Source organism: Protopterus annectens, chromosome 6.part0, assembly GCF_019279795.1.
Source record: "Protopterus annectens isolate FY-2018-M chromosome 6.part0, PAN1.0, whole genome shotgun sequence".
In the NCBI taxonomy this organism is placed as follows: Eukaryota; Metazoa; Chordata; order Ceratodontiformes; family Protopteridae; genus Protopterus; species Protopterus annectens.
In genome coordinates, this window is record NC_056737.1 from 1,347,482,655 (window position 1) to 1,347,508,286 (window position 25,632).

The following is a 25,632-nucleotide window of genomic DNA, read 5'->3' on the forward strand; positions in this document are numbered from 1 at the left end:
CCGCCACCCAGTCAACGGGATCATGCAGCCAGCGAAATATCGAAGCTGCTTCAAAAAGGAGTCATCCAACCTGTTCCCGCAGATCAGGCCGGATCAGGGACTTACTCCAGATTTTTTTTGGTACCAAAAAAGACCGGAGACTTGAGGCCTATTTTGGATCTCAGCAAGTTAAACCGATTAGTGAAAAAGTCCAAATTCCGGATGGTCACCTTGCAATCCATTCTCCCGCTTTTGGAGAAAGGTGTTTGGATGTGCTCCATAGATCTCAAAGACGCCTATTATCACATTCTGATAGATCAGGCGTCGAGGAGACACTTGCGCTTCAGCCTAGGAGACAGTCATTTTTAGTTCCGAGCACTGCCCTTTGGTCTCACCACAGCCCCCAGGGTGTTCACCAAATGTTTGGCGGTGGTGACTGCTCACCTGAGAAGTCTAGGATTCCAGGTGTTTCCATACCTAGACGACTGGCTCCTAACTGCCACCTCCAGGCATCTACTCTTGAAAACTCTAGCAGCCACTATCTCTCTAGGCAACTCCTTAGGAATCACCTTCAATTGGACAAAATATGTATTGCTGCCATCTCAGCATATTCTGTTTATTGGTGCAGAAATAGACTCAAGGCAGATGCGAGTCTATCTTCCTGCGGAAAGGATAGCAACGCTGCAGTCTCAGGTTCGGGCATTACTCCTCAGACGTTGTGCTCCAGCGAGAATGGTCCTGCAGCTGTTGGGTTCCATGTCAGCCACCATTCTTCTGGTCCCCTTGGCAAGGTTGCATATGAGGATACTCCAGTGGCTCCTATCAGTCCAGTGGTCTTATCAAGACCTTCCTCTCAGTCACCACATATTGATCACAGAGACATGCAAACAGGATCTTCGTTGGTGGCTTCTTTCCTCCAACCTGAATCTAGGGCGACCCTTCGTTCCCCCATTCCCCTCGGCCACGTTGACTACGGACGCCTCCCAGACAGGGTGGGGGGGACATTATCTGGACAGGTCGGTCCAAGGCACGTGGCACACCGACGAGAGTCTTCTCCACATCAATATCCTGGAAATGAGGGCGGTGCTTTTAACGTTGCAAACACTGCACAATCACCTCCCCCAGGGTACGATTGCCATTCAGTCCGACAACATGTCGGTAGTCTGGTACTTAAACAAGCAAGGAGGGACCAGGTCTTACCCCCTTTGCAGAGAGGCCATGAAGGTATGGGATTGGGCGATTGCTACCAAACGTTTACTAGTGGCAACACACATTCCAGGGAGATCCAACGTGATAGCCGACAGACTGAGCAGAACTATTCTCTCCCCTCACGAGTGGTCCTTGAACGACAGAGTGGTAGCACAGATTTTCACGAGATGGGGAGCTCCTTGTTGCGATCTCTTCGCAACTCCCCTCAACGCGAAATGCCAGCAGTTCTTCTCTCTCACCCCAGTTCCGGGGGAGATCCCCAAGGATGCTCTAGTCCAAGTTTGGCCCCCCGGTCTGCTATATGCTTTTCCACCGGTTCCCCTTCTCCCCAAGGTGATTCAGAAGGTGATTCGCTTGGGAAGCAAAATGATTCTAATCGCCCCATACTGGCCTCGTCAAGTCTGGTTCCCCTTTCTTCACAAATATGCATTGGAGGGTCCCTGGTTCCTGCACCAAGTTCCGGACCTCTTGACGCATCAGTCAGGACAGCTCCATCAGTCCCTCCATTCATTCATTGAAGTTAGCAGCTTGGCTACTCCTCTTCCGACCATAGTTAGGAGCCATTCTTTTGACCCTGAAGTCATGCATATTTTGTCCTCGGCCCACAAGACTTCTACTAAAAAGATGTATAGCAATAAATGGAAGAGGTTTGCTATTTGGGCCCAACTCCGAGGATTAGACCCTATGACAGCCTCGGTGTCAGAGGTACTGAAGTTTTTAGCTTCCCTGTTCAACCAAGGTTGTTCGGTGTCTACCATCAAAGTTCAATTGGCTGCTATTTCCAATTTTCACGAGAGCGTAGAACCACCTTTAACGAGCAACAAGTTGTGCAAAGCCTTTATTAAAGGAGCTTGGCTTCTACGGCCCCCTATATCTCATCCTGCACCACCGTGGGACCTTAACGTGGTGTTAGGTGCATTAACCTCATCTCCCTTTGAGCCGGCAGCAACCTGTGACTTAAAATTTCTTTCTTGGAAGACTGCTCTTCTAGTTGCTATTACATCAGCCAGGCGAGTTTCAGAACTTCAAGCCCTATGTTTCAAACCACCATACCTGGCATTTCACAAGGATAGAGTATCTCTTAGACCAAACCCATCCTTTATACCAAAGGTTTGTTCTAACTTTTGTTTGCAACAATCACTGGAATTACCGGTTTTTTCCTAAGTATTCAAACAGAGCTGAATATACCTTTCACAGCTTAGACGTGCACAGACAATTACGTTTCTATTTGGATAGGACACACCAAGCACGAAAATCAGATCAACTGTTTGTGTCCTTTTCAGATAGTAAATTAGGCAAAGCCGTCACAAAAGTCACTATTGCCAAGTGGATCAGAGACTGTATCAGTCATATTTATCTCATTTCAAATAAGGAGCTTATAGTTCCAGTGAAAGCTCATTCTACCAGGGCTATGGCCACTTCGGCAGCCTTTCATTCCAAGCTCTCTATTAGTGACATTTGTGCGGCTGCTACGTGGTCTTCTCTACACACCTTTATTTCTCACTACAAATTGGATGTGGCATCTAGGGGTCGAGCTTCCTTTGGTTCCACGGTTCTCAGGAGCGTTTTCCAGTGAGCCACCCAGGAATTAGGTGCTAGGGACGCTGTCCCATCTGTAGAGAATGTAGGCGAGATAGGATCACATTACATCTTTTAGTTATGTACTTACCATAACTTTAGATGTATGGGATCCATCTCGCCTACATTCCTAATAACCCACCCTCCTTCCCCCTGCCTCATAGGCCAGAAGAGACCGGACGATCCGAATTCAACTTCTTCCTCTCTTGAAACACCTGGGAATGTTATAACAATAGTCTATGTGTGTGTGCATGTGTGCGGACAAACAAGATCTGGGGAAGCAGTAGTGGTGCATCCTGGGATACGAGGTGACTCAGCCAATAAGAGACTGCGTTCTATTGTATAGCCGCCAAGTCGGAGCCGAGGATCGGCTCCGAACCCATCTGTAGAGAATGTAGCCGAGATGGATCCCATACATCTAAAGTTATGGTAAGTACATAACTAAAAGTTTTTGTAGGTCCTGTTGCTCATACTACTATTGGAGCTGTCTGGGTCTCCTTCTTCCACATTGCCCTCATTTCTGCCTGCAAATCCTGGTATTTTATGACTTTGTGCCCTCATTTCTGCCTGCAAATCCTGGTATTTTATGACTTTGTGTTTCTCTGTACTTAAGACACTGTAGTCACAGGGTGTAGCAATTTCAATGATCAACGCTATTTTTATCTTCTTTTTATGGACTATATCTGGTTTTCGCATCTCTTTTTTGAACTGTTGGTAATGGATGATCCCATGTGATATAAACCTCATCATTTTCTATAATGTGTCGTGGCTCATGTTTTCATTGTTTTTCAACTGCTTTAATATTATGATGTTTGCACAATTCTAATGCAACAGTCTTACAGTCTTTCTGCCATTACTATATCATAACCAGCAACAAGATGTGCAACTGTTTCCAATTCTGGTTTACAACCTACATTTGTCCGTTTCTTCCATATATTCATTGAACTTTGTAAACTAACTTGTACGTAGTCCAGTATCTTGGGCTGCCAGTATTCACCTTTCATCTTTTCATTTAAATTCAGCTCTCTTTAATAATTCCTGTGTTTGATCCTGATCATCATGAGGTTGTTCCAAGAGTTTTCTGTACTTGTAACTATGTTTATGCATTTTTCACATTTCTTTCCTTCTCATCTGATCTTTCACTTTATATTCTTTATTTTGTTTTTTTGGCACATTTAGTTGCTGCCTGATTTTTATCTACTTCTGGTTTTATTTCCATTCCTGCTTGACATCAATATGCTTCGGTTAAACTAAGCAGGGAAGTCATCTTAGACTTATTTTCCTCATGTTTTAAAACTATTACTATGCTTGGGTCTTGTGAGGTCAGCAGATATGTATGTATTCATATGACTGCAGATCTGTACATGTAATCAATTTCGAGGAGGCCCATATATTAATAGGTTCATAAGTAGGTACTAGGCTATTGGCCCTAGGGCCTATATAAGCCTAGCCAAAAAGGTACCCTGGCTTTCGACATGCAAGAAAATTATTTTCCTGTGCCACTGTCGAGCAGAGCCACAGACATGATCCCGGGGTGAATTTCCTATTTACCGTCCAATTATTAAGCTTTTCTTGAAGAGTACTAATGAGGAGCTTTGTTTGATATAGATAGGTAGTTTGTTGCAGAGTATGGGGAGTCTCTAGGACAGGAATCTATCCTTCTTCATACAGTCCCTTAATAACACTCACATTCAGGCAGAATCCAGTACTAAGCTCTTAGGCATAACCATCGATGATTAGCTTAAATTTGACTTGCATGCTAATAACTGTATCAAAAAGACTCTTTCAAAACTAGGGCTCCTTTACCATAACAAAAAAATTCCTTACCTATGAAGCCAAGATTACTCTCTCTTACCTACCTTCTACCCAGTCTAATGTACAATTCTCAAATTCTCACAAATCGTAACTCAGCACTCCTGACCAAACTCGAGTCTACCTACTACAAGGTAGCTAGATTTGCTGCCCAACAAACCTACAGATCCCATCACTGTGTCTCTCTAAAACACCTAAAATGGCTTGAATTACCCTACCAGCTTCTTCATTCTCAGCTCCAGATCAAGCATTTTGTCCTATACCAACCTTCCTACTGCCCAGCACTATCCCCTCTCATCTCACATTATTCTCCTTCCAAACCTCTCCGAAGCTCTAACCAAGACCTACTACAAATCTACAAACCCAAATCTAAATTTGGATGCAACATGTACAGCTATCACCACAGTATTGCCTGGAATAGGCTCCCACTAGAAATCAGGACCCTTACACATCCTAAACAATTTAAGACAGCCACCAAACAGCACTTTAAAAGTCACTGTTCCTGCCACTGCACTCTCCCTCCTTAACGTCCCCTAATTCTCATACCTTAATCTACTTTCTGCCCTTAACTCGCTCTTCTCACTAGCTCTCTCTAATTTTCCTTGACTACTCTTTCTACTGTCTTCTAAAATCTATTAAGCAAATTGCCTCAGAGAAACATTCTATTGTAAGTGTCTTGCCTTCATGCAACTACATCATGATAAAACTGGGTTTTTGTAACTACTTATCCCAAAAACTATACTCATCTTAATGACATATTTCTTTTATACATCTTGAAATGGTTATGCTATACTCCTGATTATTGGCACTGTATAACATTGTATTGCTACTTAATGCCTTGTAATAATCCTGTAACATTGCTCTTTAATGCTAATTTATAATGAAAATTGTATAATATGTTGGAGCTTTTCTCCCCAGGCCTCTGCTGAAAAAGGGCTCTTCAGCTCAGTCAGACAATCCCTGTCAACAAATGTAAAATAAATAAATATGCATTGGTAACATATCTAAGTACGATTGTAAATTAGATGTAATGTGATCCTATCTCACCTACATTCTCTACAGATGGGTTCGGAGCCGATCCTCGGCTCCGACTCGGCCGCTATACAATAGAACGCAGTCTCTTATTGGCTGAGTCACCTCGTATCCCAGGATGCACCACTACTGCTTCCCCAGATCTCATTTGCCGCTTCTGAAGCATAGACGTTGTCTCTGACTTGGCTGAGCTAAGTGCCTCTTAGTCAGATTTTTTCTGTCTAGTTTTGTGCTAAAACTTACCCAAAAGCTGTTTTAACAGCTACTTATTGTTGTGTGACTGTGTATCTAAAGTTTTTTGTGGTAAAATTGTATTTTTTGTGGTAAGTGATCCCATTTAAGTTAGAGGGGCCTTGCCCTGTCCTAGGCGTTTTAGTTAGAGCCTAGGCTGTCTTTGTGTAGTTTTTATAGTTTAGCGTGTTTGTAGTTAGATAACCATGTCGAAGGAACATAGACCATCAGGTTTTAAAAAATGTTCTAAATGTAATTATAAAATGTCCATTACGGACGACCATTCATTGTGTGTCTACTGTCTGGGCCCGAAGCACCTCCAAGAATCCTGTAGCGTTTGCCACGCTTTTTCCTCTCGCGTCCTCCAAGAGAGGAAAAATAAGTTAATTTTGAAAGGGCTTATTACCCCTTCCTTTGAGGAAGCCCTATCTTCTTCTTCTTCCCCTTCGAGGAAGAAAAAGTCTTCGGCTCTGACCAGCCCGTCGGATCCTGCAGCTAAAAAGTCATGGCAGGCTTCTCCGTCGGCTCCACGGACTTCGGAGCCGAGGGCGGAACGGTCTGCCTCGATGTCTCCAGCCTCGACCCTCTGGCTTCGAGTCGGCCGGGCATCGAGAGGCGAGTCATCTCCATCGGCTCCACTGCCTTCGGAGCCGATGGAGGTTGCCCGCTCAGACTCTTCCCCTTCGGTGCCGAAGTCCACATCGGCTCCGAGGGAAATTGCAGTGGTAGTGGAATCTCCCTCGGCGCCGATACTTCTCCAACCCATACGGAGCCGGTCCCCCAGTTCGGAGCCAGCGGAGAAGTCGACTCGGACCCGGTCGGTCTTTTCTCGATCATCGAGGATGTGTGATTCGGACTTAGACAGGGTGCTTCAAAGGCTTTTTCAGTCTCCGGTCTTTGCAAAATTGATCTCGGCTCCAGCCCAGTCGGCTCCGGAGCCGATTTCCCATCCTGTTATCTCGGTTCCTCCTCCAACAGCTTCGGCGCCGTTGGAGTCAGTGTTGGCGGAGCCGGTGGAGGTTGTCGGGTCGGTTCCGACCCTAACTGCAACCCCGCCCTTTGGGTCAGGGTTCGGTACGCGGACCTCCTCTGTCGGCCCCGGGGGGGACGCTTCGGGACCGATCCTTTCGGTTCCGAGCCTCCCTCTCGGTGCATCGGCTGCGGGAGTTCCGACTGCTGTTGTGGCCTCGGGGGTTGGACTATCCCAGGACTCTGGGGGTCCCGCCTTCGAGGCCATGAGGAGTGCCTTGGCCAAATCCTCTCTGGCCACTTCTACCATCTCACCACCACCTTCCCTTGGCACGGAGACTGGCTCCTTTGCAATCCCCCTGTCTCATGACAGCGGAGCCCTTGGGCCTGAGGTTACCCCCATTGGGGGTTCCCTTCTTCCTGGAGGTCCCTCCGAAACGCTTTCGGAGGAACCTCCGAGGAAGAAACATTGTAAGAGGAAGCACGTCGACTCCCCTGATGAGTCTCTCACCTCGGATACCGACCTCGATGATGCGGAAGGGTCCCCCAAGTCGTCCTCGGATGATGTATCCTTTGCGGACATCTTGGAGATCCTTAAACAACGAGGCGACTGGCAGTCCAAACCCCCTTCTGCTGAGGAGTCGGTTTTCCTCAAGGCCTTCGGGGCTCAGCCCTCCACCTCCTGGGTGTCTCCGCCTTTCGATGAGCTTCTGGATTTGATCTCTCGAAGGGCGTGGGAACACCCGGATTCTGTTGAACCGGTGCCAGCTCGCCCCAATAAATTCCTTTCGGCTCCCCCTGATAAGGACTTTCTTTCGAAAGGTGTGGCTGTAGATGCCATGGTGGTGGCATCTGCCACCCAGCAAGATGTGGCAGAGGCTTCAACGTCCGTCCATCCTCCTAATAAGGAGTCTAGGAGCATGGATCGGTACGGGAAGCGTACCCTTTCTTCAGCGACCTTTACATTAAGGTCTCTGAACTACTTGACGCATTTCACGAGACTGCAGAGGGATCTGGTCAAGGAGCTTTCGGATACCCTCTCCAGTAACTTACCTGAGCAGTTGGCCCAGACGGTTAACTCCCAGTTGGCTACCCTGTCCTCGTTATCCAACTCGTCCATGAGGCTCATTTCTTATGCAGCCGAAGGAGCGAGCAGAGCGGCGGGAACAGGTGTTGCTCTACGGAGACAAGCCTGGCTACGCCTGTGTCACTTTGTGGAGGCCTTTAAGTCTTCCTTTGCCGACGCCCCCTTTGATGGGTCCTCACTGTTTGGACCCAAGGTAAAGGACACTTTGACTCACTGCGAACAGGAGGGTAAGACTTTAACTGCCGTAGGGGCCCGGTTTTCCACTCCCTTCAGACCTTATCCCAAGACTCGAAGAGGAGGGAAAATGTGGTTCGTAAGTCTCAAAAGCCTTACTCGTCGCAGCAGAGCGATTCCCCTTCTAGAGGCAGAGGAGGGGGAAATTTTTCAGGGAGACGCCGTCCCAGAGGCGGCGGAGGCCCCCGCAACACTGGAGACCGCGAGTCCTTTCGTGGCTCCTCCTCCTTCCAGCATCCCTGAAGGAGTACCCGACTGTGCAGCTCCGGAGCCAGTCGGGGTCGCTGAGACACCTAAAGGCCTGGGAAAATATCACTCAGGACCAATGGGTGCTCCGAATCATCGCCGGTTACACCATTCCCTTCTCTCAACCCCCCCCACCATCCCAAAGAATCCCGGACCCGCCACCCAGTCAACGGGATCATGCAGCCAGTGAAATATCGAAGCTGCTTCAAAAAGGAGTCATCCAACCTGTTCCCGCAGATCAGGCCGGATCAGGGACTTACACAAGATTTTTTTTGGTACCAAAAAAGACCGGGGACTTGAGGCCTATTTTGGATCTCAGCAAGTTAAACCGATTAGTGAAAAAGTCCAAATTCCGGATGGTCACCTTGCAATCCATTCTCCCGCTTTTGGAGAAAGGTGTTTGGATGTGCTCCATAGATCTCAAAGACGCCTATTATCACATTCTGATAGATCAGGCGTCGAGGAGACACTTGCGCTTCAGCCTAGGAGACAGTCATTTTTAGTTCCGAGCACTGCCCTTTGGTCTCACCACAGCCCCCAGGGTGTTCACCAAATGTTTGGCGGTGGTGACTGCTCACCTGAGAAGTCTAGGATTCCAGGTGTTTCCATACCTAGACGACTGGCTCCTAACTGCCACCTCCAGGCATCTACTCTTGAAAACTCTAGCAGCCACTATCTCTAGGCAACTCCTTAGGAATCACCTTCAATTGGACAAAATCTGTATTGCTGCCATCTCAGCGTATTCTGTTTATTGGTGCAGAAATAGACTCAAAGCAGATGCGAGTCTATCTTCCTGCGGAAAGGATAGCAACGCTGCAGTCTCAGGTTCGGGCATTACTCCTCAGACGTTGTGCTCCAGCGAGAATGGTCCTGCAGCTGTTGGGTTCCATGTCAGCCACCATTCTTCTGGTCCCCTTGGCAAGGTTGCATATGAGGATACTCCAGTGGCTCCTATCAGTCCAGTGGTCTTATCAAGACCTTCCCCTCAGTCACCACATATTGATCACAGAGACATGCAAACAGGATCTTCGTTGGTGACTTCTTTCCTCCAACCTGAATCTAGGGCGACCCTTCGTTCCCCCATTCCCCTCGGCCACGTTGACTACGGACGCCTCCCAGACAGGGTGGGGGGGACATTATCTGGACAGGTCGGTCCAAGGCACGTGGCACACCGACGAGAGTTTTCTCCACATCATTATCCTGGAAATGAGGGCGGTGCTTTTAACGTTGCAAACACTGCACGATCACCTCCCCCAGGGTACGATTGCCATTCAGTCCGACAACATGTCGGTAGTCTGGTACTTAAACAAGCAAGGAGGGACCAGGTCTTACCCCCTTTGCAGAGAGGCCATGAAGGTATGGGATTGGGCGATTGCTACCAAACGTTTACTAGTGGCAACACACATTCCAGGGAGATCCAACGTGATAGCCGACAGACTGAGCAGAACTATTCTCTCCCCTCACGAGTGGTCCTTGAACGACAGAGTGGTAGCACAGATTTTCACGAGATGGGGAGCTCCTTGTTGCGATCTCTTCGCAACTCCCCTCAACGCGAAATGCCAGCAGTTCTTCTCTCTCACCCCAGTTCCGGGGGAGATCCCCAAGGATGCTCTAGTCCACGTTTGGCCCCCCGGTCTGCTATATGCTTTTCAACCGGCTCCCCTTCTCCCCAAGGTGATTCAGAAGGTGATTCGCTTGGGAAGCAAAATGATTCTAATCGCCCCATACTGGCCTCGTCAAGTCTGGTTCCCCTTTCTTCACAAATATGCATTGGAGGGTCCCTGGTTCCTGGACCAAGTTCCGGACCTCTTGACGCATCAGTCAGGACAGCTCCATCAGTCCCTCCATTCATTGAAGTTAGCAGCTTGGCTACTCCTCTTCCGACCATAGTTAGGAGCCATTCTTTCGACCCTGAAGTCATGCATATTTTGTCCTCGGCCCACAAGACTTCTACTAAAAAGATGTATAGCAATAAATGGAAGAGGTTTGCTATTTGGGCCCAACTCCGAGGATTAGACCCTATGACAGCCTCGGTGTCAGAGGTATTGAAGTTTTAGCTTCCCTGTTCAACCAAGGTTGTTCGGTGTCTACCATCAAAGTTCAATTGGCTGCTATTTCCAATTTTCACGAGCGTAGAACCACCTTTAGCGAGCAACAAGTTGTGCAAAGCCTTTATTAAAGGAGCTTGGCTTCTACGCCCCTATATCTCATCCTGCACCACCGTGGGACCTTAACGTGGTGTTAGGTGCATTAACCTCATCTCCCTTTGAGCGGCAGCAACCTGTGACTTAAAATTTCTTTCTTGGAAGACTGCTCTTCTAGTTGCTATTACATCAGCCAGGCGAGTTTCAGAACTTCAAGCCCTATGTGTCACACCACCATACCTGGCATTTCACAAGGATAGAGTATCTCTTAGACCAAACCCATCCTTTATACCAAAGGTTTGTTCTAACTTTTGTTTGCAACAATCACTGGAATTACCGGTCTTTTTCCTAAGTATTCAAACAGAGCTGAATATACCTTTCACAGCTTAGGCGTGCACAGACAATTACGTTTCTATTTGGATAGGACACACCAAGCCGCGAAATGCCAGCAGTTCTTCTCTCTCACCCCAGTTCCGGGAGATCCCTAAGGATGCTCTAGTCCACGCTATCCCGGGTCTGCTATATGCTTTTCAACCGCTCCCCCTTCTCCCAAGGTGATTCAGAAGGTGATTCGCTTGGGAAGCAAAATGATTCTAATCGCCCATACTGGCCTCGCTAAGTCTGGTTCCCTCTTCACAAATATGCATTGAGGGTCCCTGGTTCCTGGACCAAGTTCCGACCTCTTGACGATCAGTCAGGACAGCTCCATCAGTCCTCCATTCATTGAAGTTAGCAGCTTGGCTACTCCTCTTCCACCATAGTTAGGAGCCATTCTTTCGACCCCTGAAGTCATGCATATTTTGTCCTCGCCCACAAGACTTCTACTAAAAAGATGTATAGCAATAAATGGAAGAGGTTTGCTATTTGGGCCCAACTCAGGATTAGACCCTATGACAGCCTCGTGTCAGAGGTATTGAAGTTTTAGCTTCCCTGTTCAACCAAGGTTCGGTGTCTACCATCAAAGTTCAATTGGCTGCTATTTCCAATTTTCAACGGTAGCGTAGAACCACCTTTAACGAAAGCAACAAGTTGTGCAAAGCCTTTATTAAAGGAGCTTGGCTTCTACGGCCCCCATATCTCATCCTGCACCACTGTGGGACCTTAACGCGTGTTAGTGCATTAACCTCATCTCCCTTTGAGCCGGCAGCAACCTGTGACTTAAAATTTCTTTTCTTGGAAGACTGCTCTTCTAGTTGCTATTACATCAGCCAGGCGAAGTTTCAGAACTTCAAGCCCTATGTGTCAAACCACCATACCTGGCATTTCACAAGGATAGAGTATCTCTTAGACCAAACCCATCCTTTATACCAAAGGTTTGTTCTAACTTTTGTTTGCAACAATCACTGGAATTACCGGTCTTTTTTCCTAAGTATTCAAACAGAGCTGAATATACCTTTCACAGCTTAGACGGCACAGACAATTACGCTTCTATTTGGATAGGACACACCAAGCACGAAAATCAGATCAACTGTTTGTGTCCTTTTCGATAGTAAATTAGGCAAAGCCGCCACAAAAGTCACTATTGCCAAGTGGATCAGAGACTGTATCAGTCATATTTATCTCATTTCAAATAAGGAGCTTATAGTTCCAGTGAAAGCTCATTCTTCCAGGGCTATGGCCACTTCGCAGCCTTTCATTCCAAGCTCTCTATTAGTGACATTTGCGGCTGCTACGTGGTCTTCTACACACCTTTATTTCTCACTACAAATTGGATGTGGCATCTAGGGGTCGAGCTTCCTTTGGTTCCACGGTTCTCAGGAGCGCTTCCAGTGAGCCACCCAGGAATTAGGTGCTAGGGACGCTGTCCCATCTGTAGAGAATGTATAGATAGGATCACATTACATCTTTAGTTATGTACTTAACATAACTTTAGATGTATGGGATCCATCTCGCCTACATTCCTAATAACCCACCCTCCTTCCCCCTGCCTCATAGGCCAGAAGAGACCGGACGATCCGAATTCAACTTCTTCCTCTCTTGAAACACCTGGGAATGTTATAACAATAGTCTATGTGTGTGTGCATGTGCGGACAAACAAGATCTGGGGAAGCAGTAGTGGTGCATCCTGGGATACGAGGTGACTCAGCCAATAAGAGACTGCGTTCTATTGTATAGCGGCCGAGTCGGAGCCGAGGATCGGCTCCGAACCCATCTGTAGAGAATGTAGCCGAGATGGATCCCATACATCTAAAGTTATGGTAAGTACATAAATAAAAGTTTTGTAGGTCCTGTTGCTCATACTACTATTGGAGCTGTCTGGGTCTCCTTCTTCCACATTGCCCTCATTTCTGCCTGCAAATCCTGGTATTTTATGACTTTGTGCCCTCATTTCTGCCTGCAAATCCTGGTATTTTATGACTTTGTGTTTCTCTGTACTTAAGAAACTGTAGTCACTGGGTGTAGCAATTTCAATGATCAACGCTATTTTTATCTTCTTTTCATGGACTATATCTGGTTTTCTCACATCTCTTTTTTGAACTGTTGTTAATGGGTGATCCCATGTGATATAAACCTCATCATTTTCTATAATGCGTCGTGGCTCATGTTTTCAGTGTTTTTCAGCTGCTTTAATATTATGATGTTTGCACAATTCTAATGCAACAGTCTTACAGTCCTTCTGCCATTACTATATCATAACAGCAACAAGATGTGCAACTGTTTCCAATTCTGGTTTACAACCTACATTTGTCCGTTTCTTCCATATATTCATTGAACTTTGTAAACTAACTTGTACGTAGTCCAGTATCTTGGGCTGCCAGTATTCACCTTTCATCTTTTCATTTAAATTCAGCTCTCTTTAATAATTCCTGTGTTTGATCCTGATCATCATGAGGTTGTTCCAAGAGTTTTCTGTACTTGTAACTATGTTTATGCATTTTTCACATTTCTTTCCTTCTCATCTGATCTTTCACTTTATATTCTTTATTTTGTTTTTTTGGCACATTTAGTTGCTGCCTGATTTTTATCTACTTCTGGTTTTATTTCCATTCCTGCTTGACATCAATATGCTTCGGTTAAACTAAGCAGGGAAGTCATCTTAGACTTATTTTCCTCATGTTTTAAAACTATTACTATGCTTGGGTCTTGTGAGGTCAGCAGATATGTATGTATTCACATGACTGCAGATCTGTACATGTAATCAATTTCGAGGAGGCCCATATATTAATAGGTTCATAAGTAGGTACTAGGCTATTGGCCCTAGGGCCTATATAAGCCTAGCCAAAAAGGTACCCTGGCTTTCGACATGCAAGAAAATTATTTTCCTGTGCCACTGTCGAGCAGAGCCACAGACATGATCCCGGGGTGAATTTCCTATTTACCGTCCAATTATTAAGCTTTTCTTGAAGAGTACTAATGAGGAGCTTTGTTTGATATAGATAGGTAGTTTGTTGCAGAGTATGGGGAGTCTCTAGGACAGGAATCTATCCCTCCAGCATGTTTTGTTTATTGTGGTGACCAGGTTTAGGTCCCTAGAGCATGTAGCTCGGAGGGATTGGAATTTCTTTAAGTGGATCTTGTCCAACATCTCTGGGTTTGACATAGCTTTGTATGTTAGGCAGAGATTGCCTCTGAGTAGGCAATATGCGATGGAGTAAAGCTGGAGTTTATTTGAGACTGTCTGCATAGTGCATCTGTTTGAGGCTGGTAATCATCTTTGTGAGGTATTTCTGTGGCCTTTCCAGTTGTTGTAGATGTGTTGTGAAGTACATACCAAAAGGGGCGTTGTACTCTATAATGGGTCTAATGAGTGATGAGTAGAGGGGAACAATGACCTCTTTTTTTCCTGGATGAGAAACCTTTTGTGATGAGGTGTGCCATGTAGAAGGATTTCCTGACTACTGTGGTGATGTGATTATCAAAGGGGAGACTACTGTCCATCTGTGTCCCACGGTCTCTTATTACACTTTCGGTGTTAAGTAGGCTACTTCCTATGCGGTATTTCATGGGTACATAGTTTTTACCAAAAGGGATGACAATGCACTTTTTGGCATTGAGCTTGAGGCCATGGCTTTGACACCAGGCATCTGTCTCAGTGAGGCCCTTTTGTAGGATGTCCTCATCGTTTTGATTATGGCTTCTAGTTTGCAGTCATCTACGAACTTTGTTAGCCAAAGACCTTCTGTGTTGGCCTGTACTTTAGAGAAGTAGATACCAAACAGGAGAGGACCAACTGAACCCTGTGGTACTCCACTTTTCACTGGTCTGAAATCGGATTTGGAGTCTGCTTCTTTCACAGTCTGGGTTCTGTCAGTGAGCCAGTTGGCAACCCGTCTTGTGACATATCTCCTTCAGAATGGGGAATATATAGTTTTGATATACACTGATTTTTATAAATCATTTGATAAGCATGAAGCATTGTTCTCGTCTTCCTGTCCAACTGATCAATATCTTTTGGGGCCAGTCAATCACTCCATAATTGTAAGTTAGGTCAGGAAGATAAAATTGTTTTATAGCTTGGACTTTGTTTCTAGATGTCAGAGCTGTTTTCAGTATTAAGTTTAGTCTTCTAAATTATTCCTTATTAAGTTTTATTCACATTTGTTCATGTTTTATTTTTGATCCTTCATCAGTTCGCAAATATTTATACACTCCCTCTTGCTCAAGTTCTTTTATGTCATATTCCTGTCTTGGTGCTGCAGCTTTCTTACTTTAAAAGTTGTTTTTGTACATTCATCAAGACCAAAATAACATTCTTATATCCTCTAAGAAAGTTCTGACCACTTGCAGTTGTGCTTTCAGTTCCTCATCTTTTGAAATATGCAGTTTTAATTCATCCACAAAAAGACAAGAAGCCTTTACACTTTGTTGTTTTCTGGGAGCCAAATTGTAACCATGACCTAATCTGTTAAGTAAACAGCTTAATAGGTTCATAGGTTCATAGATTAGTACTAAGCTAACTGCCCTTGGGAGCTATTTTAAGCCTAGCCAACTATCCCTTGTGAGACTCAAACCCTGCACCTTATGTTTTCAAGGCAAACACCTTAACCATTAGGCCACCCTCCCAACCATAACAAAAAAGCAGTGTTGACAGAGTCACCCTGGAATGTCCCCCTTTGAATTTTTATCCCTGGGATAATAATTTGTCCTGCATCGTGGCTTAACTGCAGAGTGGTTTGCCATTGTTTCATGGTCATTGTAGTGTAATCGATCAGTGTAGGGTGTATCTTATACATTTTTAAACCATCTTTTATCCATGAATGTGGGGTAATGTCAAATGCTTTTTTATAGTCTATCCATACCATATGTAGGTTCATCCCCTTTTTTTTACAGTTCTCAATTATGGCTTTATTTATCAACAAATGATCCTTTGTTCCATATGACTTTCTTTTGTTATCCCTTTGTTCTGTTGCCATGACTGAGTTTTCTTCTAAATGACTATAAACTCTGTCAGCGTCAATTCCAGTGTATAGTTTATACGTTGCAGGAAGGCAGTTTATTGGTCTATATGATAGTTTGCAGGTTCATTCTTAAGGAGGAATATTGTTTTTCTTGTTGTTAACCAGGTTGGTGTCTGCGCATATAAATAGCTCTTACTCATGGCTAAATCTTCATGTAAAGATGTTAATACTTTTAGCCAGAAGTTAGGTACTAGATCTGGGCCTGGGAATTTCCAGTTAGGAGCTTTTCTTAACTTTGTTTCTGTTTCTGTGGCAATTACTTCATCTCCTTTCTTATCCTGTACATTTGAAATTCTTCTTTCTTTTATTTCATCGATCTATTCAGCATCTTTATGTTCTACAAGATCTTCATAGATATTTCCCCAAAATCTTCTATGAAACTTTTTGGGTCATCAAATTATTATTTTGTACCTTTCCTTTATGTTTATCTGCATATCCTCTAAATTTTTCTACATGTGCTGATATTTTTTACTTTATTATTTGTGATAGTGCACAATAGATCGATCCTGATCTGTTCTAATACTGCGCATTGCTTTTATCATGTCTATCTTTGGGTATTTTTTTTCTCTATTTTCCCTCTTCTGTACTCTTCTAACAGTGGCACTTCTTAATTGCTTTATAGTTTTCTCTGTTCAATACTTCATGATGGCATTTGATTTTCTCACGTCCTTTTCCTTACTGCTCTGTGTTTTTCTGGTAGGACTTTATCTGTTATTAATTTAGCTGCACAGCATAGCCGGCCTTAGGCATAGGCCAACTAGGCAGCTGCCTAGGGTGCCGCTTTAGTAGGGGCACTTTTCCAGTATTTATTTGGTGTAGGTAGACCAGGATGAGGGCACTGGGTGGTGTGGTGGGGGGTGCCGTGATGCCTTTTTACATAGGGCACCAGTTGACCTAAGGCCGCTCCTGCTGCACAGTAATGCATACTGTTTACTTCTGTTATATAGCATGAATTTGTATGAACAGCCCTAATTGCTGTATTCGTTTGTTTTATCAAACTTGTTACAACTTGGGTTTTATTGACTTTCCGTAGTCTATTTTTCATCAATCTTAATATGTCCATCTCTATTAAATCAAGCAACTCTTCTCTTAGATCATTTTCTTCTAAACTGAGGGCGCATTCTTTGTTCTCCATTTCCTGCAAGCATTCTACAGAAAGTTCCAGAACATCTTCCTGTGACATATTCTTTTTAGTTTCTTACTGTGTCATCCGTTACTCTTTCATATGGAAACTGACTGGCCTATCACCACAAGACTGACTGCGTCAGAGTTGCCACAGTTTCCTGTTTCTTCCTTTGCTGTGCAACTCCAACTGAACCTTTCTACTGATTTCCTCTGCAAAGCTCCAAAGTAGCTTCATATGGCACCTGATCAGATGTTTACCGCTCCACTGGTTTCTCCTCAGTTTGGGGATCCTGCTGTGGTGTTATCAGAATTAGATTTTCTACACTAAATCTTTCACTTTGCATGTACTCCATAACCTCAGTTTCTATTTCTTTAACTTCTCCATTACTAATCCTCTATTCTAATTTTTCCTCTGTTTTCTTATTTTTTGTATAGTAAAATTTTCCATATCTTTATGCCTTTGCATGTATTTCTCTTCAAATATCTTTGAAGCTTCTCTTTTTCTGCAGATTAGTTTTGCTTTCTCCTTTGCATAACTAACGCACCATATTAAATCTCTTTTTCTTTTTCTTTCCCATGTCCATATTTCTTCTTCAGATGTCTCCTGCTCTTCCTGTTTCTCCTTACTTGAGGACTCATTCCATCATGCTGTGTTATAGCCTGTGTTAGAGTTCCTGCACTAAATCCTTCACTTTGCAGGTATTCCATAACTTCAGCTTCTACTTTTAATTTATTTATCTTCGATTCTGCATTCCCTCTTTGTGATTTTATTCTTTGTGTTGTGAAATTTTCCATAGCTGGATGCCTTTGTCTGTATTTCTTTTCAATTATCTTTGGGGCTGCTTTTTTGTATTGACTAATTTGGCTTTTTCCTTTGTGAAAATATTGCACTGTATCATATCTCTCTTTCTTTCCCATGCCCATATTTCTTTTTTATAGCTTTCAAAAGTCTCAATATTTTGTTTTTTATATTTTTGCACTTCCTCAGACGCTTCTTTTCCAAAAGGCCCAGGGTTTCTTGGTCTGTATAATGTTTTTCATAAATCTGTTGTATTAATGAACACAAATTTGCATTTGAAGCTTTTCAGTTTTTCATGTGTAAATATTTTTCTTTCCTCTGATTTCGCTCTCATTTGTTTTATATACCTTCTGTCCAGAATGTCCGGGCTTCTTCAATAATAGTAACAATAATTTCTTTCTTGTCCTCCATAGTCCAGTCTATCATCTTTATGGCTCTTTTTTTGGCCTTTTGGTTTTTGTGATTTTTGTGGACTATTAATTCCTTCTAAAACATCCTCCCACTGTGCCTGACCTAGCTCCATTGTAGGAATTTATCCATGTCTTGGGGATTCTACACTGTCATTTTTTCCAGTCCTGGTACCAGTGTGCCTACCAGGATTGGGCCTGGGACTTGTGCATCCAGCTGTCGTTTTTTTTTTTTATTTACTTTTTAACCTACTTCTGTCCATGATATATACTGTATAAAATACAGTCTAAATATCAGTGTCGTCTTGGTGAGATTTTGTACAAAAAAAAAAAAAAAAAAAAAACAGGATCCACAAGACTTGAGGATGAAGTCCGTTCCAGCATTACTACTCTCCTTTGCTTGCTGATTTTATCTTCTCTCCATTTGGACCCCATCAATAGTGCTCTCCTTGCATGCTGATTTTATCATCTCTCTGTTTGAAGACTTCCCAAGTTATAATGAAGCTCATTATCTCAGAAGAAGCTGAATACCTAGTGATTCATTCTGATAGAGGTGCCAAGGTCGTACTTCTTGAGGTAGTAAAGGTCCAGGTTGGGACAGACAATGTCTTTGCCAGTTATCAAAGCCCTAGAGGGGGCAGATGCAGGCCATTCCTGGAGAATCAGAGCAGTCTATCGATCATGTCCTCCCAGACTGACAAATATTGGACCCCCATTCAAATGACATTGAAAACCTAGCCAGTTACTGAAGTCAGTTATTTTCTGCTCATACTGTGGCATCATCCTTGGAGAAGGTAGAATACTACTCAATGCTAGACTCATACCTGCCTGGGACATGTAGTCTGAGAGCTCCATCATGTCTTTCTTCATATAGTTCAGGTAGGTACATCTCAAGTCATTGAAACCCACATGCAGCATGAAAGAGTTGTACCAGTAATTATTGTTCAAGTACTTGAGTGCATGTGTGTGAGCTGGTAAGTCCTATCATCAGAAAAGCAAGTAACCATCACTCTTTCCTTGCTCCGCCTGGTGTGAGTAACAGTGGAGTCACCTATAACTAGAATGTTTGGTTGGGTAGATGCATGCCTTATGGGCTCAGCATCCATGACTTTGGGACCCTGTGCTATGTGAGTTGCGAGCTTAACTTTGTGCTTTACACCAGTGTTGTGTTTTGGAGGTTGAGGTTTAGGCAGGTTTAGGTTTAGAACTTCAGCATATGATGGATTATGTGTATTGTGATTGTCTCTGTGAGGAGTGGTGTGTGGTGTATTTCTGATGATTTTGGTGTCTGAATTTACTGTGTATGAGATTTTTTTACCTCTAAGGACATTATGTATAGGTACATCTCTCACACAGTGTGTTACACTTGTAGTAGTAGATGGACATCAGACAGCATGAGACAATTCTTACACTGTCTCAGGCTGACTGAGATGGATATCTTGCGACAGTGAAAGAATATCTTGAAAGGTGACCAAGCAAAAAAAAAAAGTCTGTGGAGGATTGTGTTTAGGATACTTAGACTTTGGATTTGCAGCCAGTTTAATCTTTCTTGTTTAGAAATGAAAACAATCTGGAATAATGTTCTTGTCCTTTCATATGATCTTTTGGATGACCTTTTTTAAGACTATTAGCACTTCCTTCCTTGTTTCTTTTTTGGGGAAGATGAGGATAAAATTGTATTAACTTCCTTAGACTTTAATTTCCCCTTATCCCATAAATATTGTTACTCTGGAACAACCACAGTAATGTGTAGGAGGAGTGTCTGTGCCCCCAAGCATCTTCTTCCAAGAGTTCAGCTTTGAGGGTCAGGACTGCTGCTACTAAACTGGGTCTGTTTCGGGTTATCCTGGAATCTGGAGGAGGGTGCAAGTAGCCTTTCAGGGATAAGGAAGAGGATGCAAACATCCACTTTTGTAGCCTGTCAAGGCTATATGATTCTTCTTTGGAGGAAGGACAGCTGATTGCTGAGAAGTTGGGCTTCTATTAAGACCTGCAGCAGGTACTGTAATGTCCAGATTGGATGTCACTGCCAAGCAGGCCAATGGAAAATAAAAAACATAATCCACTTTCCTTGGGACTACAGCCCATGGTATCACAGTGTAGAACCACCCATGTTGAGTGCTTAGTCACATATCTAGGCTCATTTTAGCCTCCAGTAAGAAGATGAGATTGCATCTTTGGTCAGGCCACACCTCACTTTTGCATCACCTTCTGTATCTTAATGAATTAGAGATCATTAGGAGAAGATAAACCTGCCTAAACCTCAATGTAATCCGCTTTCCTTGGGACTACATCCCATGGTATCACAGTATGGAGCCACCCAAGTTAAGTTCTTAGTCAGACATGTTGGCTCATTTTAGCTTCCAGTAAGAAGATGAGATTGCATCTTTGGTCAGGCCACCTCACTTTTGCATCACCTTCAGTATCTTAATGAATTTGGGGTTATCAGGAGAAGATACCACTACACACACCCTTCATCCAGAGTTCTCCAATATCTCCTCAGACATGCTCTGAAACTGTGCATGCTTTGCTTTTGCCATCATTTTTGTAATGTTTTAATTGTAAGAGAGTCGGAAGAGGTAGATGCAACATTTCTGTTATTGGAGAATAGGACTGAAGCCAGCGCTAATTGAGAAATAGGTGGCGGAGAAGGACAAGGATCACATTGTGGGTCAAGAATATTTTAAAGCTGGCTATGCTGGAATAGGCTGGGATAGAGAAGTGCTAGCCTGCAATGGTGATTCAAGGTTGGTATTAAAGGTGGTAGACTGGAAGACATATCCCAGTTGCAGCATGTCTGCACCCCCTGTAGTAAGAGTATAGGGAGCCACTCTATTCAAAACATACTTGAGTTTCAATGACGATAAGGGAATCCTGGGAATAAGTATGGCTATAGACAGACAGTGAAGATAGGACATGTGCCAGGAGGAACCAATGCATTTCCTTCTGATGTCAGGGAATGACATCTGATAATTGGATGTCAGTATAATTGATTTCATTGGCACCGTGTGGAGGCAGGGCAGGCATGTATGCCACTGCCATATGTGAGGGAAGACCTGATGTTTAAATGGTGATATCAATGTGGACTGACATCAGTTTAGAACATATTGAGGCCCAACACCCATAGATCACTGGTGAGGTGAGGAGGCTGTTGGCCACTGCTAGGCAATCGTAGTATGTTTCTGGAATTGAGATTTGTATCTGCCTAATATAAGGCAGAGAGTGAGGCATGAGAGCTGAGGTGTTAGACTGGAAAATTTAGTTTTTGGGGAGAAGACCATTTCATGTCTATTAAGAAGGTAAGAGTGACTAATGTCTAGGCCTGTGTTTGTGATTCTGCAAAGTAAAAGTGAGAAGATAAGGATAGGATCCCTTGAGGGAACCCCGTTTCTCTTTAAGTTTCTGTAATTTAGAAAAAATATATATCATCCAAGCTTGATACTTTCTCTATTCAGAGACCTTTCTCAAAATGTTTATTTCCTAGAAAGAGACTTGGGGGGACTGCTGAGAGGTGGATGACTCAGCCACAAACTTCTAAAGTATTTTGGTCATAGGAAAAAAATTTAGGGCATTTTTTGGGGAACTGTCTAGTAATCTTGTTAAAATCTCTGCAGGCAAAACACTACAGGATACTTCAGGTGTTTTTTAGGGATATTTTCTTGCCGCAGAAGCATTTAGAAGAAAACATCTCCACATTCAGTACATAACACTTGCATAAGCGCAGGGAAACTTGTCAATACAAATAATACAGAAATAAACCTGAAAATGGATTACAGTAGGAGGAGACTGAAGCAGTCAGACTATGGAAATCTAACAGATTTTAGAAACAATTAAAATATTAAGAACTTTGCCTCAAAAAATGGCAGTGCGAGGCCATTAAGTGCACTATATGGTATTTTGTAGTTGAAAGAACTGAATCATTCTAGATTACTGCCACATTATACGAGAGCAATGGGAGAACTGGAGCTGGTAGCCTGGGAAAACGACAGCATCAGTCCCGACTAGTGCTGTAACTGGAGCTCCTCAAGGTCATATCTTATTTTCTTGATTAGTTTCATGGTGTTTTTCAAGAATTAATGAAGACAGTATACAAATGTTTATATACATCCCATGATGCAGCACTGTCAAAATCTGAGGAAATAACAGTACTGTTATGATTGCTTTGATTTCTGACATGGGAAGCATTTGCCTGCAGGTGTGGAATTTTAAATATTAGGACCTTCTGGTTACTTTTGTGGTAAGTCCTTTCTATGAAAAGCTGCAGTAGATGGTTCTTGTTAAGCTGTCTACTCTTTAACTTCTTAAGCTATATAATTGTCCCCATGGCTGCTATGTAATTCCACAGTTCTTCATAGTTTATGTCCATCACACAGATGGTATCCAGTTCCTTACAACATTGCCCTTTCTAGAAACAGCAGCAAGAATGCCTTTCCAAACCTTTTGAGATTTTTCTGATAAGGCACTAGTCACTGACATCAGTCTATCCAGTGTAGGGCATGTAAAATGAAGCATCCTGTTTGGCCCCACTTCTGTATTTTTAATCACACTTTCCATGTAATAGAGCCAGAGAATGTGCACCCACTTTATAGACCTTCATTTGTTGCTTTGCGATTCATTAGCTGATGTGAAGCACTGTTTTAATTTTGTTTTGTGGTCTGATGTCCTGCAATGGATTACTTAGTTACATATCTTCTTTAGAAGAGTATTCCTTATACTCTGCACGTCTCATTAATTTGGGAAACTGCTTTTCATATTCAAATGAAAGATATAGTAGGTTGTAGAATATCCATTAAGCATCTGATAAAGTTGAAAATGTTACTTGACTGGATTGTATTTTAGATGCTGATTATGCCTCCATTATAAGAATCAAATTAGATTCTTCCATAAACTGAGGGTATTTTTTAGTAAATGTGGTGAGGTTAGCATCAGACTTCCTTTCTGCTCTGATCTGGCCCTCCTCAAGATAAGCAATTTGCTTAACAGATGCTGTTTACATTAATACGCAGAAAGCATACTACTTATACTGTATGTGTCTATTTGTGGAACACTGGACCCATTAAATTGAATGCAGTTATATTTGACAGTATCACTGAAGAGTTCAACTGTCTTTTTGCTTTTCAGACTCTCTAGGACAGCACAAAGTCAGAGTTTGTCTAGGTTAAGTGGCACCCACTACATATTGTGGTTCTTCCAGAGGTAGAAGCCTAAATATTTCATCTAATCACATTTATTAGGCAAAGCAAAAAATAAATAGCAGGTGTGAGAATACAGATGCCAACAAGCAAAAAATGTAACAACCCATAAAGATAAATTATCTTTAAAATATTGGTGTATTAAACCAGAGCTCCGGTGATGATCTTATCAATATGCCCTCTCATGATATGGAGAGAGTGGAGTACACATTCTGAAAGGACCAAAAACCATTTATATTAATGAAATGAAATGCTTGCTTCCTTGAAAATAGTAGTTGCATAGGTCTGTTGTTAGTGGAAAATCATTTACTAAGAAGTTACTGCATTTATCTTTGGAGAAACCTTGCAATAGCAGGGGCTAATGTTGCGCATTTTTTAGTAAATGTTGAATAGTGGAATAAAAGTGATGAGCAGGGAACAGTGGGTGTGGTATCAATGAAGCCTTAAATGCACTGAACACCTTATAAATTAGAGCATTTTTCTTTCATGTCTTCCAGCTCATCACCAAAGACTGGAACCAGTGACACTTTCGGGAATTATCTCTTGTGTTCTTAGCCTTTTGTGTGCAGCTCTAAATTTGATTCGTGGTTTTCATGCTATAGAAGGCTGTTTGCAGGTAATCGGTTTCTCTCAAGGTAGTGAAAATGTATGAAAAAAGGCATTGGCAGAACAATCTATCTTTAGATAATCCAGACTTGCAAGCTATTTGCTTTTTTGATGTGGTGTTTGGGTTTTTTATGTATTTGTTGTTTACCAGAGGCACTCAGTCTTGAACAAATGAAAATTATTTTGCTAAAACGCACAGTTGAAATTAAGAGTACAAACTACCATGAACTGTATAAAAATATATTTAATAAAACGCACAGTTGAGTACAAACTACCATGAAATGTATAAAAATATATTTAATAAAATGCACAGTTGAGTACAAACTACCATGAAATGTATAAAAATATATTTAATGTCCCTTTCTTAATAGTTATAACTGTTTTCATACTCGTGCAAAATAAATTGCAGAGAAAATGAGTTGAAGCATTAAAGTGTATTGATCATGTTTGCAAGTACCTTTGCTTTATAACTAATTTCATTTCCTGTTGTACTGTTCTTGATAAAGTTGCAAGTAACTTTGCAAAAGATAAAAATTATAGTGTGACGCTTGATATTTTAGCTTCACTGTTTACTTAGTTTTTCTCTGTAACCACACCCACAACATAATGTCATGGCAGGTATACATAAACTGCAAAGCATTATAATCTGATATTGTACATGGTAAGGAGATTATTCCAACTCCACAGATACATTACTTTCACTTGCTTTAGAACATGAACAATACACTTTAAATGCACCATTCCAGAAATCTGCAGTTTTGAACTATTTGCTATCTGTAGATTAATTTTTGATGAAAGGAAGAGTATGACTGCAAGGATTTAGATGCTCAGTGGATTTTGTTAGCTGCTTTATTTCCGTACTTTTTAAGTTTTCATAGAATAGTAAATAAATAGAAACCTTGATGATATTAGAGTGATTATGGATTATCTGGAACACTGTATGAAAGCATGTGCCAAGATGCCCTATGCAAGAAGGGCTGGGGAGGGTCAGCTGGTAGACCGAAGTTGCCCTACTTGGTTAGACACTACTTTGGACATAATAAACCATATATTTTCTTTAGCTGGTATCTTTGTATGTCAGCTAGGTTACTGCTTCTCACTAGCTTCTCATGTTTTAGTGGAAAGGGGACAACTTTAGATGGTCAAGGATATGTACTGATCAGGGCTGAAAAAGGCCATTGTGGTCCAGCCCATCTACCTGCTGTAATTAAATAAGTATAAGTGATTGTACGGCCATCATTATTGTGCCATTTTTTTTGCATCTGTCATGAAAGTTGAAGGTGTTTAAACTTTACATCTTTCTCTTATTCCCAGTTAGCCCAGAAGCAAATATACAGTGGGCAAAAGTCCTTTCTGGTGCTTTAGTAGCAACATCCTGAGTGGTAACAACTTTTATCATCTCAGCTACAGCACCACTGAGGGCCACTGGATAGTCATAGAAGAAGCTCTTACTGACCCTAGGCCATTCAAAATAATGGCCACTTACAGACTGGGGAAAATAATGTAATTGATACCTGCTCACATGAGGAACTGCATTCATCATATTCCTGGTAACTTAAGTATATCAACCCCAAGATCAGTTA

The 25,632-nt window shown here is 42.7% G+C and overlaps 1 protein-coding gene across 2 annotated transcripts in view; it reads left to right on the forward strand.

Annotated features, from left to right (window-relative positions):
• The window catches only part of SEC22A (SEC22 homolog A, vesicle trafficking protein), a 594,497-nt gene that overhangs the window by 473,495 nt on the left and 95,370 nt on the right, over positions 1-25,632 (forward strand). For both annotated transcript variants that reach the window (XM_044074913.1, XM_044074912.1), the window contains exon 5: positions 23,941-24,059. In XM_044074913.1, coding sequence (XP_043930848.1) covers positions 23,941-24,059 — 119 coding nt within the window. The remainder of the gene's footprint in view (positions 1-23,940; positions 24,060-25,632) is intronic.